The sequence below is a fragment of the Sus scrofa genome, chromosome 6 (assembly GCF_000003025.6).
Source record: "Sus scrofa isolate TJ Tabasco breed Duroc chromosome 6, Sscrofa11.1, whole genome shotgun sequence".
Taxonomy (NCBI): domain Eukaryota; kingdom Metazoa; phylum Chordata; class Mammalia; order Artiodactyla; family Suidae; genus Sus; species Sus scrofa.
Window position 1 is genome coordinate 115523591 of NC_010448.4, and position 22016 is coordinate 115545606.

The following is a 22016-nucleotide window of genomic DNA, read 5'->3' on the forward strand; positions in this document are numbered from 1 at the left end:
GACTTCAGCTGATGGAACTGTGAAGATTAAGCCAGCGCTGGAATTCCAGCCCATCAAAATATGTTACAGGAATGTGTTGAGAGAGATACAAGCTTTATTTTTCAATCCATAGATTTTTCTTTTAATTGTAGTATAATTAAAGTTACTTAGATCAAGAGCAATAGAGTACATGCTCCTTAAGAACAGCCCTTCCTGGAGTTCCCGTCATGGTGCAGGGGAAATGAATCCGACTAGGAACCATGAGGTTGCAGGTTTGATCCCTGGTTGCCATGAACTGTGGTGTAGGTCTCAGATGCGGCTCAGATCAGGCATTGCTGTGGTTGTGGTGTAGGCCGGCAGCAACAGCTCCGATTGGACCCCTAGCCCGGGAACTTCCACGTGCTTCGGATGCACCACACACCACCCCACAAAAAAAAAAAAAGAACATCCCTTCCTAAATAAAACAATTTTAGTCCATGATATCTCCATATCCTTAAATCCATACAAGGAAAAATGTTTATTTTGTATCTCTATGAGATGATGACTGTTCAACTAAACTGACTGTGGTAATCACATTATGCTATACACCTAAACTTATACAGTGCTGTATGTCAATTGTCTCAATAAAACTGAATAAATTTAAAGACAACAAAATTAAAACCATTAAATTAAGTTGGCATTGGAGTTCCTGTTGTGGCTCAGGAACACAGGTCCTGTTGTTAATAACCTGACATAGTATCCATGAGGATTCAGGTTCAATCCCTGGCCTCGCTCAGTGGGTTAAGGATCCAGTGTTGTGGCAAGCGGCAGCTTATGTCACCGATGTGGCTTAGATCCAGTGTTGCTGTGGCTGTGGTTCAGGTAGGCAGCTGCAGCTCCGATTCAACCCCTAGCCCGGAAATTTCCATATGCTGCAGGTGTGGCTATAAAAAGAAAAAAAGAAAAAAAACCAAAAAAAAAACCTGGCATGATTTATCAGAGACATAATACCATAGTGAAGAATCCAGGCAGACTAAGCTAACTCCATGTTATGGCTTTGTATAATTTAAATGACTAAATGATTATGATTTAATGATTGGCTTTATTTGTGATATAATATAGTGACAATATCCTAGTAGCTTACACTATGCATAAAAATTAATAATACTGAGAATTCATTCCACAAATAGTTCAAGTTGATAAAAAGTCATGATCTCCCAATCTAGTCCCAAACACATATCTAGTCCCTAAGGTTTTTTTTGCTTTTCTTTTCTTTTCTTTTTTTTTTTTTTTTTTTGCTTTTTAGAGCCGATACCCTCGGCCTATGGAGGTTCACAGGTTAGGGGTTGAATCACAGCTGCAGCTGCCAGCCTACACCACAGCCACAGCAACACTGGATCCAAGCCGTGCCTGTGACTTACACCACAGCTCACAGCAATTGGATCCTTAACTCGCTGGGTAAGGAGGCCAGAGATCAAACCTGAATCCTCATGGATCCTTGTCGGGCTTGTTACCGCTGAGCCAGGACAGGAACTCCAAGTCCCTAGGTATTTTTGAGATTTGACTCTTCACCTTAAAGATCTTCAGTACTCCTTAATACTTGAAAAACAAGATGGAATTGACCAAAACACACCAGCTTAGTTTACTGAAATTGCACAGGGAGAAGACAGTTATGCTGAAAATGACTTCTTAAATATGAATTTTTGCTACAGTAGATTACTAATTGCATTGATGAAAAATATTTAAATATCACCATGTCTCTTTTGAGGTCTAAGCTATGAGGAGATCTCTAAATACATTTAACTGACACTGCTGGAAAGGCATACGCTGTGATCACCTTATTCTTACGGTGCAATCCTGGTGCAACCCAGGTATTCACCAACAATTCACTTTAGGAAACACAAACACAACAAAAACTCAAATAATCCAAAAAAAGCTCCTCAGAGAAAATAATTACATCATCACACAAGGTCTTTAGAACATTATATTTCATAAAAGACAATGATAAAAAAGTACAAACATTTCCATGAGAAGCAAAAAAAAAAAAATGAGTACAAGAAATTACTAGTATTTATTTCAGTGCATTTATATAGAAGCCTTTGAGATCTTAATAAATAAAATAATCTTAAGTACACTTTCTCTTTCTAATAAACACTATGACCATTTTAGTTCTCTCACTGGCATATTTGCAAATACAAGGTAACAAATCTAGAGTACCAGTATTTGTTTGAAGGTACACAAAGAAATATAAGAGACAAGCAAAAGCCAAAGAAAATGACACAAAATCTGCTTTCACTTGTACAGAGCCTCCCAAAGGAGAATATTGTATTGGATAGTTTCCATTTTGTTTTAAAATGGACATCGATATTTTGGCTGGGAAAGGAGGATAAGCATGTTTTTAATAGATCATATTGTATTTACATAATATTGCAAATAAGATTCTCTTACTGAACACCTTTTCACAAAATACAAACGGAAATTTATATTTAGGCTCAAAAAAATATTCATTAAACCCCAGTTTTGGCAAGGACTTAAATGGCCATCTCCACTGTAAATGAGACATAATGTTACAGCAGATTTGTACATTTTTCCCTTTCCTCTTCCACCAACAGGCCCACTAATCATTACTACTTTCTCAAGTTGAAAGGCACGATATAACTTTCCCAGTAGTGCCGTAGGGAACTCATAACTATGTCCATATAGATATAATATATGTTTCTTGACTGTAAACTAAGAAATACAACAGATAACTTATCAGAGGAGGTTTTCATAATTTCAGAAAGGGTTCAACTTGATATTTGTAGAAATAAAAAAATATTTTCCTGTAGACATACCTAGCATTGCACCTGATAGAATAGACAATCACTGCGTGTTCACTAATAACTCCACAAACCATAGAGATTGCATTTGCAATGTATTTGTTAATTTTTATGTGATAATTATTTTCATACAATGAACATAACTTAGCAAAGCTCTGCCACTTATAGGCAAACATGTAAAAGTTACTATTTATAGGCAGAATCAATCTGAGGTCTGCACTTAAAAAGCAAAACAAAAATAAAAAAGCAAATGAGTAAGATGGTTTTCATAGGGTGATATACCACATCCAAAACTGAAAAAAGAAGAATATTCATGGCCCACTCCTAAAACAAAAAATACTACTAGACTTAATCCAAGAAAATAAGGCAGCTACACTAGTAGAACTGAGTTCTCTTGAACCTGTAAAACGTTTATCAAAATGAGAAGATTCAAAAATGTGGGCAGATCCATATTAAAGAGAAAAAAATATGTTTTCCTACTAAGAAACAGCCCTAATTTCCCCAACTAAAATATTTAAGTATTATTGGGTTAATTATGCTCCTATGCCCCTACTAGCTTGTTAGTGATCAAGTGTAAACTTTCCCAATCTACTTTCATTTTGTCAAATTAAAAAACTACATTGGCTATGAGAGACAGAAAATGTGTAGATACACAATTTAAGAACAAATATCTTGCTTTTCAGACAGCTTGAACTTTCATTATTTTGAGAACTGGCCCAAAGAAAAAAATGAAAAACAAATATTTTGGAAATATTTCTAAGAAATAAATGTACAAAATTGTTTGGTATCATAATAGAGAGCTATCAGTTTTCTCAAAGTATACGAATTTCCATTATTTTAAGATTTGGTTTGTGGTTTCTGTTACCAATATTTGGTGTGGTTTGTGTTACCAGTATTTTCCATAGAAAATGATAACTCCAAAATTAAACTTACAACCTGAGAGATAAATAACCATGTTTCTGTGTTAGGTGAATAATCTATCCATACTGCCCCTCGTTGTTGAAGAGTCACTTTACAGATATACAATTTTTTGTTTTAAATTTGTGAAAGTATCTTAAGAAATTTAAAGACTCTTTGGCTAACCATAATTGATAATTTTCGAAGTCAATTTGATTCAAAGTTAATTTGATTTTGCTATGAAATTTTCATCCAAATTCAAGATTAAGTATTATACTTGATGTCAGGCAGTTTTTAGAGAAGAGTCTTAACATCAAAGAATTTAAATACCTGATCATGTATTTTAATATAATCCTATTAATTTATACTTTTAGCGAGGAAGTTTTATTAACACCAGAGATACAATTTATTAAAAGTGAAAAAAGTACATGTAGTTTGAATAAAATTGGCTGACATTAAAAAGTATCCCTTCCAAACTTGAAATTCTGAGTCTGATAATTAAAATTTGCTTTTTCACCTACTAAGCATTTATCTTCATAAAAATAGAACATTTAATTTCTTATCTAATAGTATAATTTATTTGTATATTATAAGTACTACTGGGTCTTCCATAACACATTCTTTTAAAAAAACTGTTTTGACTTTTTTTAAATGAAGATATTTTTGGTTCTTCGGAACATGAAATAAAAAAAAAGTGCTACTCGCTATGAATTAAAAAAAATACAGTGTACAACCACACGCAACCTTGGGAACATTTTTTGAGGCACAAAATCCCTGACACCTACACCAGAGGTACATGAGAGACATTTAACATACAGGTCCTTTATACCATGTCACATCACAACTTTTAAGATTTTCTGGGTAATACTCATGCAATATGCGTAAACAATATGGTTGTGACTTAGCAAAATCTGATGAGATTGCTAGCAAGGGGAAAAAAATAGGTAATCCTGGTAGGAAGAAAAGCTGTTTAAACCCTTTCTTCTTACCCTTTAAAACCCTAAGGAAGCTGTGACTTCTTCCACACAAAAAGCTGAAGGTCTAAAGCTCAGAACTAGTGTAACAGTGCACTATACTAGATGGCTGTCAATTACTGACAGTTCCTTCATTTCACACAAGGTTAACCTTTGTTTAGTGACATAAACTGATGCTGTTTTATTCCATGCAAATAAAAAAGTGTTTATAAAAATCCCATAAAGGCATAACCCATTACATGCAAAACTGCAACACATCTTATTTTTCAACAATGTGAACACACTAATTTACAGCACATATGTACAAAATATGTTGGAACGGAAATAAAGCATTCTCTTGAATTAAATTATAGATTTCAGTATAAAAATTTTCTCTTTCTAAGGAGCTCTCTTCACCTCCAGACTTAAGCCGGGGCATCCAGTCTCTGCAGGGCTCGCCGAAGGGAATGAGTCTAAGAGCAGGTGGGTGGAAGAAGGCTGACTGTATACAATCACACAAGTAAACACTGAGAACGCAGGCTCTTCTCACCGCCCAGGGCACTGGGACACGTCCACTCACTGACTCCCACTAAGAGTGCCCTCCAAGCTCCAGATCCAGCACTGTGGTCTCTCCTGCCATGAGAGCTGCTACTTTTAATAGTCTTCGATGGGAGCTAACTCTGGCATGAGGTTTACAGATATATTTGTGTACAACCTATCAACCAGTATTTTTGGTGTGTATATTAAATTGTTCAACCCATCAATGTACTGGCGCTCTTTTGAGTATCTTAGCAATTTATACCTAGAGCACGAGAGAAAAAAATAAAAAGTAACAGAAACATGTTTGAAAACATGATGAGAAATATGCTCAAGGTCAGTCTTACCGTTAAAGCATTTAAAGCTCTTTACAACGGTTAGTTCCTAGGCGTGACTAAGAATCTTTCTAGACCATTATTGTAAAAACATTTTCACTAAAAATACCACCTGAAAAAATTATTTTACACTCTTACAACTCAGCCATCCTTAAGAAACAAAAGGCATTATGCTTTACGTTAAGGAAACACTTTTTCTCTAAATGGTTAACGGGGTTCTTTAACATAAATATATATGTATATGTGGGTATGTGTATACGTTTATTTCTTCAAGAATGAAAATGTTTCACTTTTATAAAGAAAAATGACATTGACAGAAAATTCCCTTCAGCAGTTTCTTGTAGGGGGTGCAATGCATTTTTTTTTTAAAAATCTTTCACATATTAAATCATTTTGAAACCCTGATATCTAAAGATGATACTCAACTTACCGTCCTAAGAACTGGACTTCCCCTCGATGGTGATGAGGAATAGACTTGTATTTTCCCAAGTCTCCCTCTGGTCTGGTTACATTATATCCAGCATAGTGAACTCTACAATACAACATATGGAAATGAAAATACATTAAGAGATAACACCGGACACAAAAACAGATTATGTGAGTTTGATTTAAAATGCAAAGGAATGCGCCAATGTACGTGCTGTCAATTTCAGGAGGCCCTCAGTGAACAAAGGGAGAAACACAACATAGGATTTAGGAACCTCAAACATTTTTCCATCCCAGAGAACCCTTTCCTGGAATAGAAAAGTACAGTGTACTTAACAGAAGCGAAATGTATAGAAATTCCATTATTAAGCAATTTGCACCTCAACATACCTATTCCAAAGGTCATCGTCTTCTCCTCCCCATCCCCAGAAGGCATTAGGAAAACCATTGATCTTTCTGAACTGTTCCACTGTCAGTCCACTTACACCACCAAAAAACTCTTTATATGGAAGACTAAAAAAGAAAGCAGAATATAGCATTCTACAAAGGAAATCAAAACGGTTTGCCATATGAAATCCAGTCTTCAGTCTTTCATGTGCTTTCCAAAATCTACCCCTATTTCCTTATAAACAATTATGTTGCTTAAATCATTCTGGGAAATGTAAAGAACACCAAGAAACAAAACATCTTTACAATCTAGCGAAACGAGTACATCTAAATGTGTTACACAAAGCACTTGGGGTAAATGAAATTGAATATTTAGTGCCGTTATTTTACAAAACTCAAAACCTAGGGCTCGAAAATTGTGTATTTTCACACCAAAAGTAATTTTTTTTTTTTTTGTCTTTTTACCATTTCTTGGGCCGCTCACACGGCATATGGAGGTTCCCAGGCTAGGGGTCGAATCGGAGCTGTAGCTGCCAGCCTACGCCAGAGCCACAGCAATGCGGGATCCGAGCCGAGTCTGCAACCTACACCACAGCTCACGGCAATGCCGGATCGTTAACCCACTGAGCAAGGGCAGGGATCGAACCCGCAACCTCATGGTTCCTAGTCGGATTCGTTAACCACTGCGCCACGACGGGTACTCCCAAAAGTAAATTTTTGATCAAATACATCAAGAGCTGCTAATGCAATGTTAGGTGTTACTCAGCTAATTTCCTAAATTAATCTGAATTTATTAACTACATCATGTATTATATAGAGGACAAATGTAAATTAGTAAAAACAAGTCTAGCATTTAATTTGGAAAATACTAGTTGCCTATTCCTGTAATGTTCTTCACTGTTTGGATTATACAAAATATTCAGGAATATTTACAAATATATTTATTTTAATTCACTAATATTTAGAAGAATGAAATTTTAAAAATTTTTTTTTTTTTTTTTTTTGCTTTTTAGGGCTGCACCCACGGCATATGGAAGTTCCCAGGCTAGGGACTGACTCAAAGCTACAGCTGCCAGCCTACATCACAGCTACAGCAACACGGGATCTGAGCCACATCTACGACCTACACCGCAGCTCGTGGCAACACCAGATCCTTAACCCACTGAGTGAGCCCAGGGATCAAGCCCACATCCTCATGGATCCTAGTTGGGTTTGTTAACCGCTGAACCATGAAGGGAACTCCAAGAATGAAATTTTTTTAGATGTAATTGACACATAACATTGTATTAGTTTAAGGTGTACAACATAATGATTTGATGTATGTATATATTGCAAAATGATTACCACAAGATGCCTAGTTAATATCCATCACCATCGCAGAGCTATAATATTTTTTCTTGAGAGGAAAGCTTTTAAGATACTGCTCTCAAGTAACTTTCAAGTATACAATATAGTACTTGTTAACTACAGTCACCAGGTGATACATTATATCCCCAGGATTTGTCTTAAAACTGGAAGTTTGTACCTGTTCACCCGCTCCACTCATTTTACCCACCCCACCCCTGGCTCTGAAAACCACCAATCTGTTTTCTGTATCTTTAAGCTCAGGGATTTTTTTTTTTTAAGATTCCACATTATAAGTGCAATCATACAGTACTTGTCTTTCTCTGAGAAATGACTGCATTTTTTTAATTTTGGATTTTATTTTCCTTACCTTTCCCTAACTCATCCTCCAAGGAATTTGTCAAACAGTTGTTTGTTTAGCTGCAGACTGGTTTTCGGATGTCGAGGGAGCATGCCCAGACTGGCAGCCCTGAATAAATTCCTGTGGTCCTCAAATGTGCTACTGAGGACCATGTGCCCGAGCCCCTGAACAAACCAGGGCAGTGTGGGGGGCGGGGGGCAGCAGGGAAAACAAGACCATGTGCAGCATCTGACCATCACGCTCAAGGAAGTCTGGCCAGGACCAAAGCAGAGCCGTCTCCGAGAAAGGGAGGAAGCCCATTTCCTTTTTGGTTGGAAGGACTGAGCTCATTCCCTGTGGGGAAGACGTGCTGTTTGCCAGCTGGGACCTCATGTGGCCACAGAAGATGGGACAGGCAGCTTCCATAGAACTCTAGGGTTGCAGCCCAAAGCAATCCTGGCCCCACCCTGGGCCAAAGGCGCCCCCAGGCAGAAACAGCAATAACTGACCCCAAAGTCTACCACGGTGACTCAGGACACCTCACCAGGCTCACATGGGGGAGGGGAGTTCTGACACCGAAGGCCGGGGTCCAGCAGGGCCAGTAAGCGCCCATGGCACCATGTGTTTCCCACACGCTAGTGGTTTGGAAGAAAACCTGAGATCAGTAGATAGGTCAGCGTGGATAAGTGTGTGTGTGAGTGTTCACTGACATATATAAACTGGCAAGCACACTCATTCCATTTACTGTTCTGTTTAAGTAGAAACAATCAATTGCGCTATATCCAGAGTAGAAAAAGATTAGATAAAATGAAGGTATAATAGACAAAGAATAGAAAATGGAAGCTTGATAAGCAAAAATCTAGGAGCATTTATCTGGCACTGTCCAAAGGGAGAGAGACACTATTCTGGGGCCCTGTGCTTCCTGGGCAGCAGTCATCAGGGTGTGGGCACAACTGTGGGGCAGAGACACCTCATCACACTTTATCCCATTGCTTGAGGTCTACACACTGTCCAGCTCATTCTCTGACTTGCTGCCATTCTCATTTCTTCTTTCCTTCCTTCCTCTCTCTCTTTTTGCTTTTTAGGGCTGCATCTGTGGCATATGGATGTTCCCAGGCTAGGGGTCCAATCGGAGCTGCAGCTGCCAGCCTACACCACAGCCACAGCAATGTGGGATACGAGCTGCGTCTGCAACCTACACAGCTCACATCAACGCTGAATCCTTAACCCACTGAGCGAGGCCAGGGATCAAACCCACATCCTCTTGGATACTAGTCGGGTTTGTTACCACTGAGCTACAACAAGAACTCCATTCTCTCTAATTTCTATTCCAACTTCCAAGATATTCTACCAACCCTTGGATTAGTCTAGATAGGTATGAACATTTCACTCACTATAAATTAATATTTTCAGGGAAAAAATTAATTTATGTCTTAGTTTACATGACATTTATAATATTTTTAAGTAAAAATCCATTACACCGAATTTAATTTGATTCTAGTGGGCTGACCAAAATTGAATTCCTGGAAGTGCTAAGAATCAGATCCTGGGAGTTCCCTGGTAGCCTAGACATTAAGGATCTGGCTGTCACTGCTGTGGCTTGGGTTCCGTCCCTGGCCTGGGAACCTCTGCATGCCTTTGGCGTGGCCACAAAAAAAAAAAAAAAAAATCAGATTCTGAACCTGGATGACCTTCCCAAGGTAAATGCCAGACATGGATTTCAGACACTGTGATAATGAGGAAAAGGTTTCCTAATGATGAGAACCAGGAAAAAAAAAAAAAGAAAAGGAAAAAAAGCACTCTTTTCCTGTTTTAGTGCTGATTCACCTGGTCCTGTCACAGATTTTTTGCCTCTCTCACTCTACAGGTCAGGCAGCAGGCCATATTGGGATGAAGGTAATACCTCCCTTCCTCTCCTCTCCGTTTCCATCAGCCAAAGAGACCTGTGCTATCTCTCCCAGATTAGACCTGCCTGCTGATTTAATTGTCACAGTTCCAATGACGGTATCATTTCAAGGTATCTTTGGTCAGAGAACAAAAACTGTTCCTTATTATTAAAGCCAAGTCAAGAATGCACAGCACCTTCAGAAGAGAGGGCCCTCGCTGCATTGGAACATCTCTGGGGGAGGAGAGCAGAAGGTGGGCCCAGCACCTGGGGTCTCGCAGAGCCCCTTGGATGGGCTCTATTACTCCCTGAACGATGCAACCCATTCCTAAGACAACCAAGCCCTCTAACTGTTAAAATGCTGAAACCAGAAGTCAGAGGTCCCCAGTTGCTCAACTGCAAAAGCCACCGCACACTGAACCTCTGTGTGAGGAGGCACCGAGATGGATGACAAGCCAACTCTGTATCCAGGTGTGAGGTCAAAGACACGCTCTAGGCTCTTGAGCCCTCTTAGATCCAGGTGCTTGATGCTGGACCATTTCAATGACACAACTTTGCAAGTGCACTGTATGATAGCAGGAAGACTGCACATTACTTACATATACATGTATTTATCCAGCTTTGCTGCAAAATGACGTGGCATTTCTCCACATCCATAATAGTTGCGGTCATTTTCAGGTAGATGATCCACATCATGGAAGATTACACAGTCCCAGACACTGTCTTTCATGGCCTCTTTGAAGCCCACATTGAAGAGCATTGCACGGTTAAAAGGCTGCGTACCAGTCTTCACAGAGAGAAAACCAGAAATGTATTCAGCCTTTGTCATGACTTTTTTCTCTACTATTTCTAACTTGTTGAATCACGGTCAAACACTAATAACAAATACATCCAAACCAAGTAGGTAAAATAATAAACATAGGTCAGGATTTTCAAATCTCCGCCTTAAACTATTATTATTACATTCTTTTATACTTGGGCAACACACAAGAAAACACTGTTACTCTCTAGTCCATCGGCAGAACATCACATTTCTATGACAATATAATTTCTATTTCTGTTTTTACATCAAATACATCAGGATATAGATAATTTATAACCAGGGGAAAAAAATAAAGCCATTGAAAATAATATAGGTTGTATTTTTTTTAAGCAAAGCTTTTTATATGCTGTTCGGTCTAAGAGAAGCAGGAAACAGAATGACTCAAGAAGGAGTAACCTTTCTCTTACATAACAAGGCCAGGAAGGGTTAACTTTGTATTACTAATGCCTGTAATAAAGACAAAGGCATTTTTAGAGATGAAAGCAATTGGAACTTATTACATGAAACCCAACTTCCTTTATTACAACCATTTTCCTTTACTACGGCAAAAAAAAAAAAAAAAAAAAAAAAAAAAGTGCCTGGGCAACAGTTTCTATTCTTATTATTCTTGTTTATGATACAGACCAATAGCATTTTAAGGGACCAAAAAAAAAAGGGACCTTTTAACACAGAATCCAGCTTCCTATATACTACAACCACTTCCCTTTACTTATGAGGGAATTATATTAAGGTTCATCGGCAATAAGAAGTTCCACTCTGGAGTTTCCGTCGTGGCGCAGTGGTTAACGAATCCGACTAGGAACCATGAGGTTGCAGGTTCGATCCCTGCCCTTGCTCAGTGGGTTAACGATCCGGCGTTGCCGTGAGCTGTGGTGTAGGTTGCAGACTCGGCTCGGATCCCGCGTTGCTGTGGCTCTGGCATAGGCTGGTGGCTACAGCTCCGATTGGACCCCTAGCCTGGGAACCTCCATATGCCGCAGGAGCGGCCCAAGAAATAGCAAAAAGACAAAAAAAAAAAGAAGTTCCACTCTATAGTTAAAGAAAATTAAAGAGCAATTACCTATGCCTTAGCAACATCATTTCCAAAACATAAAACAAAAAGGGATTATGACAGAAGCAGATGAGATACACAATGCAGTCATCACCAGAGTGCTGCCTCTAGAATGAGAAATTACTAATTCTTAGTGCTGGATCCCACACTAACTTGAGGTAATAGAAATCGCTTTACTTTTTACAGCTCTTCCTCACCAATGAAAATGGAGAGAATAAAAAAGAGAGGCAATTAAATTATATTGCTGGTGCTGGTATATCAAAAGCAGTTTGAAGAAATGACTAAGATTTTTTTTAATTGTTTTTTTTTTATTAAATGTGGACATGGTACTTAAAGGCTTATATGAAAAATGAGAATTTCTATGCCTAACCCACCTTCATCTTCCAGAAGCGATACATCGCAGTACCTCTGGTAGTTTATTCCAGTGCTTATTTCTGTATTTCAAGGTAGTGAGAGCTCTGACATTCTCTTGCTTCATTAACGTTAGATACTGTCTACTGACTTCCTGTCACGGTCACTAAGGATTTACACCACCACGCTCACTGCCCCTCCATCCACTCTCCCAAGAGGGTTATGTCATAATTTTTTTTACCTCGATAGTGTTTACATTATTACAACTGTATAAATTTGAGTCTGAGTAATGCTTTTGTTTTCCTTCTCACTGAGATTAATAACTGCCTTGTTTCCTTAGTTTTCTATGTGACTATTCTAACTTGGTACAAAAGCCCCAACAGGTATGCTCTATATTTATTCAATAATGCCCTTAGTCTGCCCAGTGCTTCAGTTCCTCCTCTGTGACATCTTTCAAGTGCTGAGGTGTCCAGCTGATTGGCGCAATTCTTGTCACCATGCTCCCTACTACCTCAGCTTGTGGGTTTGAACCCCCTCTGCTCCACCAGGGGAGGTGCCAGGGCTCATCTGCCTCCTGACTTCCAGAGACGAGTTGAAATTGCCCAGCTACTTCCAGTTCTTTGTCCTTGTGGTTTAAGAGCTCATTAAAAGTTTTTTTTTTTTTTTCCTTTCAATCTCATTTTAGGAGTTTGGAAAGGAGAAGAGGTTCATATATGCACCATCTTCCATATTTAACTGGGAATTCTGAGCTGCTCATCAATCACTTAGCCCTTCTGGGCACCAGTCCAGCAGGAAAATGATTCTTCCATTTCATATGTGGCAAAGACGTTACCAGCTCAAAGCCACACACTATCAAATCTACAGGCCTGAATTAATATTGATCAATGCTGAAATTCTGACTTTAGTTGCTTTGCAGATTTCTTCACCACATACACAAAATAATTCAATGTGCCCGACTGTGAGGAGGAAATGTCTTTGAAAACACAGAGGTTGATAACTCACCCCCAACATATTATGAAGACTAACGTTTCAAAAAAAGGAAGAAATTAGCAGTTGGTAAAATGAACCTAGAGTTTACAACTACGGCTATCGTGAAAGCAGCTAAATTTTTTTACTTACTATCAGGTAAAAAAAAAGTTAACGTTCACTGTATAGGTTACTGCATAAAAAGCACATAGGTACTATGTACATCATTATATGACCAAGGAACAGACCTTAAAAGGGTGATTTCCATTCAGAGAAGTCTATTAAATACCAAGTATTTCCAGGAAGAAAAAAAGAGGCAAAAAAGCTAAGATTGAGGGGAAAAAAAAAAGATCTAGAATCAGCCACAAAGTAGCTGGGAAAACACACTAACTACAATAATCTCAGGAATAAAATTTGAGTATTATCTAATATTTCAAAAACAAACACCAACCAATCAAAAAAAAAACAAAAAAAAAAAACCTGAGAAGCATCTAATATATGCTGGGTCACTTTCTGTCTACTGATAACTAAGGAAAAACATTTTTAGTCAGATTTAGTGATAAGAATGAATAATCAGGATGAAAGGCAGTCATCAATGTCAAAACCAAGAGAACCCAAATTTCAGTGTATTTGAAAGATGATAAAAATGCATCATTTTAGAAATACTATATAGAAACCCACGATAAAATTCAGCAAGGACCCTAGCGTTTGGGAGATGGGGGGAAGACCAAGAAGAAATCCAAGATGACACCTTTAAGTATAAAACTAGGTGATGACAGAAGGAGAAAAACATAGACATATAGAAATATCTCCAAAGGGTTTAAATAGGACGGAAAGAAATTATACACACACACGCACACACATATAATACATACATGGACTACTGAGGTAAGAAAAATATTTACAGAGAAAATATTAGCTAATAATATTAAGAATAATTAAAGAAAATATTTCACTTCACTTTAATAGGCCAGACATCAATGATAGGAGCAAATCAACTAATAAATGGATTAACAAAATGTGGTATATATGACAAGCTCAATCCAAAATGGAATTGTACCCAAATATAAAACGAAAAAATTAACCTTAAGGTAAACATTTTTAATCACACCATATCTAAGAGTTAAGTTCTAGTATATTCAGTTACCATTTAGAAAAATATTCTCACCTGTTCAATGACATAAAAGGCAAATTCCAGCCGCTGTTTTTGAAGCATTGGAATCAGATGCAAGAAAAAAATTGGAAGATGTTCATGGCGGTTACGGAAAGGAATGAGAACGGCCACCTTTAAAACAAAACAGTCACACATGTAAACAGCAGCAAGCCCTAGAGGTAAAAGAGAAAAACTGACCCCTGACGTTTTCTTACTCACGCATTTTCTCACCAGAGACCCAACAGTGAGCCAAACAGACATGGCCCTTGGCTTTGTGCCGTTTATGCTCTGGTGGACCAGGGGAGATGTAAATAGGCTCTGAAGGCTGTTCTAGGGATTGTGATCTTTATCCCATGAAAATCATGGACAGATTTTTAAAGACGGGAATAAAATCAGCTTTGATGATGGCAAACACTACCGTGGAGAGCAAAGTGGAGAAAACCAAAAATGGACTCAGGGAGCTGGTTAGAAAATTAATGCCAAGTTAAAACATATGGTAATGGTAGCTTGAATGGAGGTGAGAGTGGACTTTTAAAACATTTCAGAGGTAAATTAACAGGATGTGTTCATGGATTTGAGATAAAGACTGAGGAAGAGGGATGTGTCAGGACTCATTTCTAGGTCTTAAAGTAGATCATAAGTAATAAGTTTATGAGTTTTAAACTGAATTTAAAGGAGATTCCACTTGACTAGATCCTATCTAACTTGGCTTAACTGGTCTAGAGATATTGTTGAGAAACCTAATGGGTATCTCATGGACTATAAATGAAGCTTGATAATTACAAATATTTCTCATTTGATCAAAATACACATGACATTTTTGATACCCTTGCATGTTTATTTCAGAGGTAAGATAATATCCAGTGTTTAATTGATAATAAAATTATGTTAAAATGTTAAGATTAACAAAAAAGATAATATAAGTAGGTATAAACATCAGAGAAATTTGACTTTTAAACAAACCAAAGAGATTTGTTTCCTGTGTAATAAAATAACACCACATTTATGGGAATTAAAATGGTTTCTCAGTAGATCAATCTTTCTTCTCATAAAAAAAATTATTGAGACTCTCGAAATCGCATCTAAAAAAACACCATTTATGAAGTGTTCTAATATGGGAATAAAAGAATAATGACCAATTACTCAATCAGTTACTCAATCCAATCAGTTACTCAAACCAATCAGTTACTCAATCCTCTATTTCCAGGATCCAAATTTCATCATACAGGCCAAAGCACACTACAATTCAGAGGATTTTGCCCTTGAAAAAGCTAAAATCTTTTCTAAATATTATTTAGCAATTTCTGAGCTAAGCTGGCTTTATTATCATTGCGAATGCTCTAAAAAAATTTAAAACAGATAAGTTTTCTACAGATTATAAATTATAAAATCAGAAGATCTAAATAGGCATTTCTTCAAAGAAGATAAAGAAATGGCCAAAAGGCACATAAAAAGATACTCGACATCACTAATTATTACAGAAATCAAAACTACAATGAATCACCTCACACTGGTCAGAATGGCCATCATCAAAAGTCTACAAGTAATAAATGCTGAAGGGGGTATGGAGAAAAGGGAACGTTCCTACACTGTTGCTGGGAAGTAAAGTGGTGCAGCAACTATGGAAAACAGTATGGAGATTCCTTAAAAAACTAAAAATACAGTTATCATATGATTCAGCAATCCCACTCCTGGGCACAGATTTGAAAAAAAAATGAAAACTACAATTTGAAAAGACACAAACACCCCAATGTTCATAGCAGCATTATTTACCATACACAAGACATGGACACAACTTAAGTGTCCATCAAAACAGATGAATGGATAAAGAAGATGTACACACACAATGGAATTCCAGCCATAAAAAAGAATGAAATGCCATTTACAGCAAGATGGATGGACCCAGGATTATTATACTAAGTAAGTCAGACAAAGACAGATATTATATATTACTTACATGCGGAATCTAAAAGATAGTACATGAATCTATACACAAAACAGACTCACACACACAGAGAAGAAATGAGCTTGCGGGGAGCCGAGGAGATGCAAGGACTCAAAAAAAGGACTTTGCCTGATGCAGAAAAACCTGAAGGCAAGTTCCTAACCAAGGAAGGGAGCTCACCTGAACGGTACATGGTACATGCCGAAGGTGGGCCTCTGGACAGGATAAAAGCTCACCTGAACGGTACAAGCTGAAGGTGGGCTTCTGGTCAGGATAAAAAGCCTGCCTGAACGGTGCATGCCAAAGGTGGGCCTCTGGTCAGGATGAAAGCCTGCCTGTACAGTACAAGCCGAGGGCAGGCCTCAGGTTACATAGCTCTCATTTTGATGTTGATGGGGAAGAAATGGGGCTTTCCTGGGAAAACAATTTCCATGTTTGCGCTGGAAAACATGGATTGTTTCTTGGGTGACCTAATCTTTGCTGTTGTTTTATTTGTTATTCAGTTTTCCTCAGTCTTTCCTGATTATTTACTTATTATTCTTATTTCCCATTCTTATTTTCCTGTGGTGATTTGTGATTTAACAAAATTACAACAATAATATAATAAGAATTTCATCCTAAAGGACTTTCCTCTATTCAAATCCAACTTAATTAAAACAGTGTTTTTCTACTAACTAGTTATACAGTAAACTTTAGAGTTGGGATTTTAATGAAGTTCATAGAAGTTAGACATATATTATTCTTGACCAAAAGACACCTAGCTATGAGTTATAGAAGCTTTTAGGTGATATCTAGTTAAGTTGGTTTATATTTTCTTACACTGTCTCCCTGCCATAACGCTTTAAAGATAAGCACCAGTCTAAAAACAAGATTTGCGAATGCCAAATTCTTGTGTCCGTGACCTCTTCAACTTGTGGAGACTTGCTGGCCATGGGATGATTTGTACTGAGTCTCCTCCTTTCCACATGATGTATTGTACCTAATTGCCCTTAAATTGTACTCACTAAATTTAGTTAAGACAAAGATGTTAGAACGTGATGTATAGCCTGCTGTACCATGTGAAAGATAACCAATGTACTTTTAACACTGTGATGTAATCTGTAGTGAAAAACTGTCTATATAATCAACCACTTATGCCAATAAAATTTGAGCAGTCCAGCACCCCGAAAGAAGGGACAAAGAGGCTGTCTCCATTGCAAAAGCCGACGTCCTTCCCTCTCCTTTGGGAAAGTGTAGACTCCCTGGCTGCCGGAGCTGGCCTCCGGCACAGTTACCAAAGGAGAAAGGGAGGATAAATTAGGAGTATGGGATTAACAGATACACACTATATAAAATAGATAAGAACAAGGATTTACTGTAAAGCACAGGGAACTAGATTCAGTATCTTATAATAACCTATAATACAAATGAATCTGAAAAAGAATATATATATATATTCGCTCTGCTTATACCTGAGTCACTTTGCTATATACCTGAAACTAACTCGATATTATAAATCAACCATAATTCAATTTTTTAAAAGATGTTAAAAATGGACTTCACCTGTGGCCTATAGCATTAAAAAGATGCCAAACGCCAACCACGCCACTCACTACAATGTCCCTAAATGACATGGCTTCAGACCTGCCTACTTTAAGGAAGCACTAGCTGTCTGCCATGATGAAAACAGAACAGAGCAGAACAAGCTCTCACTCTCCTGCAGTGTTTTGGGTCCCCCCTCTCCTTCCTCCCCCTCACTCCTAGTACCTTCAAAAGCTTCTAAAACAGGAGGTTCCTTCCCACCAACAGAAACTCCCAAAGCAGTTCAGGAACCCCCCAGTCTTACTGTTAGGATAGGAAACCACTATGAAAAGTAAAAGGATCAAGAAGATGTGGTACATATACCCAATGGAATATTACTCAGCTGTTAAGAGGAATGAAATACGGGCATTCTTAGCAACATGGATGGACCTAGAAATTATCATGCTAAGTAAGGTCAGTCAGACAATGAGACACCAACATCAAAAGCTTCCACTGACATGTGGAATCTGAAAAAAGAACATGATGAACTTCTTTGCAGAACAGATAGTGACTCACAGAATTTGAAAAACTTACGGTCTCCAAAGGAGACAGTTTGGGGGGTAGGGGGATACGCTGGGGTTGTGGGTTGAAAATCCTACAAAATTGGATTGTGATGATCATTGTACAACTATAAATGTAATAAATTCATAAAAAATAAAAGTAAAAGGGGAGAAAGGAGTGGCGACTACAGATCCCTACTGCTTAGACATAACGTAAATGGGCTATAAAAGCAGATAAGGAGAATTATAGACATTTAAGGAAAGAAGCTATAAAAAGCTACAGAGTCCATATTAAAGACAGCCCAAATTAATTAAATACACTTAGGCAGAGTAATCACTTGAACATGTAAGAACAAATAAAAGTAGTCATAGCCCCTAATACAGTAATTTCTTCAATGAAACACTCAAAATATTGCGTCGTTTTTCTTCATCTTATATGGAAGCTGAGAGTATTACAAGTGAAAGAAAGGACCAGTGTCTTAGCAAATTCAAAAAAGCTAAACTTTTTTTTTTGTTTTTTTCTTTTTACAACCACACCTATGGCATATGGAAGTTCTTGGGCAAGGGGCTAAATGAGAGCCGCAGCTGCAGGCCTACACTATAGCCACGCTAGATCCATGCTGCCTCTACGACCTATGCCATCGCTTTCACCAAATCTGGATCCTTAACCCACTGAGCAAGGCCAGGGATCAAACCCGCATTCTTACAGAGACTCTGTTGGGCTCTTAACCTGCTGAGCCACAGCAAGAACTCCTACACTGGTATTTTTACAACAAATACACATCCACATTTTAATGAGGCAGTAATCAAAGATTTTGAATATACCTAAAGTTTTTATTAAAATAAAGCTATTTAGTATCTAAAATTCATTTGACACATTCCTTCTTGTGGTTCTGGAATCAATAATTTCCAATTTATTGTCTAAAAAGAGCTCTAAGTATTCTGTGATCATTTATTTCAAGGTTTAATAGCCTTTGTTTCAGGATATTCTTTCTCATATGTGCCCTAATTTGCTATTAGAGCCACTCCTCTGCTGCTGCATCTCTACTGGAGATGGAGAATTTCTGGTCATTATCTTTGGCAAAACAACAGTCATCCTCATGAATCTTTCCTCATCGCCTCTTGCCCAAGCAAAATTATCCACATTCAGTTTGCTCCCACTTTAAAACCTTAATCTTACTGAACTTATGCACCTATTTTTCTCCCTTGCTCATGTTCTCCTTTATCACCGAGAAGATATTAGCAAGAAAAATGTTTACCACAAAAATTTTCCCCACCAAGTTTTTGTTCTACTTTCAAACTTCAACCACCACTCACTACAGTGTCCCTAAATGACATGGCTTCAGACCTGCCTACTTTAAGGAAGCATTAGCTGTCTGCAACAAATGAAAACAGAACAGAGCAGAACAAGCTCTCACTTTCCTGCAGTGTTTCAGGTCCCCCTCTCCTTCCTCCCCCTCACTCCTAGTACCTTCAGAAGCTTCTCAAACAAGAGGTTCCTTCCCACCAATAGAATCAGAGTATCTGAGGACGGAGTTCAAGAATCTTCATTTTTGGAGTTCCTGTCGTGGCTCAGTGGAACTGAATCTGACTACCATCCATGAGGATGCAGGTTTGAGCCCTGGCCTCGCCCAGTGGGTTAAAGATCTGGCATTGCCATGAGCTGTGGTATAGGTTGCAGATGTGGCTCAGATCTGGTGTTGCTGTGGCTCTGGTGTAGGCCAGTGGCTACAGCTCCGACTCAACCCCTGGCCTGGGAACCTCCATATGCTGCAAGTGCGGCCCTAAAAAGACCAAAAAAAAAAAAAAAAAAGATTCTTCATTTTTATTAAATATCCCAAGTAGCTCTGAAACAGGTGGCTAAGACCCATCTTTGTGGAACCCTGGTCTGGAAACAGAACACTCAGGCCTCTGAGAAGGTAAGCACATCAAGCAGCTGCCTGGTTCTTTAAGCCTTCAGGTTTTAGACCAGGCAGCATCACCAGTAAACACTTCACTTTAAGGACCTGAAAAGCCATCACCATCTTCCTCTTCGAACCTCCCTTTTAGAAATAAGCTTGCCTCTATAAGGCATCTGACCTATGCAGAAACTTCCACTGGAACGTGCAGTATTCAAAATACCTAGAAATTGCTGAAATCACTAGTTTGAGAAGATCTCCATTCCAGTTAATTGGCCAGCAATGAACTTAGTTGGTATATTTTTTTAAAGAAGAAAAAGATCCTCAAATATTAAGAATCAAGTTGGTAGCAAATGTTTCATATAAATCTAGTTATTTCTTCTTTCCTTGTCTCTCAATTCTGTTCCAAGATTAGAATGGTACATTATTAGAAGGAAAACAGGTGGAGGGAGGAAGGGGAGATGACTTGATGAAGTACGGCAAATAGAGGTCACTTCTGAATGAGCTCCAAATTTCCTCCCACACCTTGAGCTACATAACTACGAACCAGAGAAGGGTTTGCACATAACTGAAATAAGAGCAATAGTGCCATATAGTTCCCAGACAAAATAAGCTTTTTTTTCAGTCTTTTTAGGGCCACACCTGAGACATATGGAAGTTCCCAGGCTAGGGGTCAAATAGGAGCTGGAGCTGCTGGCTTATGTCACAGCCACAGCAATGCCAGATCCGAGCCGTATCTGCGACCTAGACCATAGCTCACAGCAACGCCAGATCCTCAACCCACTGAGCGAGACCAGAGATTGAACCCATGTCCTCATGGATGCTAGCCGGGTTCGTTACCATTGAACCACATCAGGAACTCCACAAGCTAAATTTTAGATCTGACTTAGCTTGTTCCTGAAACTCCACTTTCAATACCATTACCTACTGACTCACTAGAGATTACGGTCTACGAATATCTCTCTCCCAAAAAATGAGAAGAAAACAAACCCTAAAATTTGAAATCCAACGTCTGATATAGACCACTGGAGAAATGACAAAAATACTTAATTTTTCTGACCCCAAGTTATCCTGCTACTATACAACACAGGGCACAGCTGAGGGGTATACTGTACCCAACAACAGAGATCTGAGGACCAACCTCCAGACACCCACACAGCCTTTGCGATTAACTGAGTATGCTTTTTCTTCCATTAGCACTCAACATGCATACTCATCACCCAGGTGAGAAAAATAATTTATTTTGCCTAGGTTATTTTTTAAAGTACTTCTTGTGTAAATTGGACTATATTTGATATACAAGTGTGTAGAGACTCAATCACAAAATATGAAAAGATTCATTTATTTTCTGAATCTGATTGGGAAAGAGCATAAAACAACTGTAAAAACAGAACAGGTTACCAAAACGTGTACTGGAATCCCTTCTAGCAGCCTTACAACTTGTTGGAGGGAAAAAACCAAACATTTATTCAGTAATTTGTAACAGGGCATTTATCTGTCTCAAACTCAACACAACTGGGTTTAGTGCCTACTTTATACAAGAGGGCAGGCCCTACGTTAGGGATGCAGATGAAAGTAATACATCCCAAAACACACAAGTTCAAGGCCAATTCAGTTGGAGGGCTTTCATCATAAGCTGAATTGCATACAATTCCCCTTCCCAGGAGTGATATTTCTTTTTTTAAAAGACACATTCTTTTTTTAAAGACACACATTTTAGCAAAATACTAATATTCCAAAGAGGAACTGAAAACTGTTCCCAGATTCAGGCAATGACACAAACCTTCAGGACGTGTAACATCTGATTTAATCATGTCATTTTCACTTGAATTACATTCTTGATATTCTTGTTCAAACTTAACAACATTACATGACTATGCACTTATTA

At 38.2% G+C, this 22016-nt stretch overlaps 1 protein-coding gene across 1 annotated transcript in view; it reads right to left on the reverse strand.

The window, feature by feature from the left end:
* The window catches only part of B4GALT6 (beta-1,4-galactosyltransferase 6), a 67751-nt gene continuing 47659 nt past the window's right edge, over positions 1925 to 22016 (reverse strand). Inside the window, exons 5-9 of the mRNA XM_003127886.5 lie at positions 14241 to 14357; positions 10481 to 10668; positions 6316 to 6438; positions 5930 to 6031; positions 1925 to 5429 (exon numbers count right to left, since the gene is read on the reverse strand). Coding sequence (XP_003127934.2) covers positions 5282 to 5429; positions 5930 to 6031; positions 6316 to 6438; positions 10481 to 10668; positions 14241 to 14357 — 678 coding nt within the window. The 3' untranslated portion in view covers positions 1925 to 5281. The remainder of the gene's footprint in view (positions 5430 to 5929; positions 6032 to 6315; positions 6439 to 10480; positions 10669 to 14240; positions 14358 to 22016) is intronic.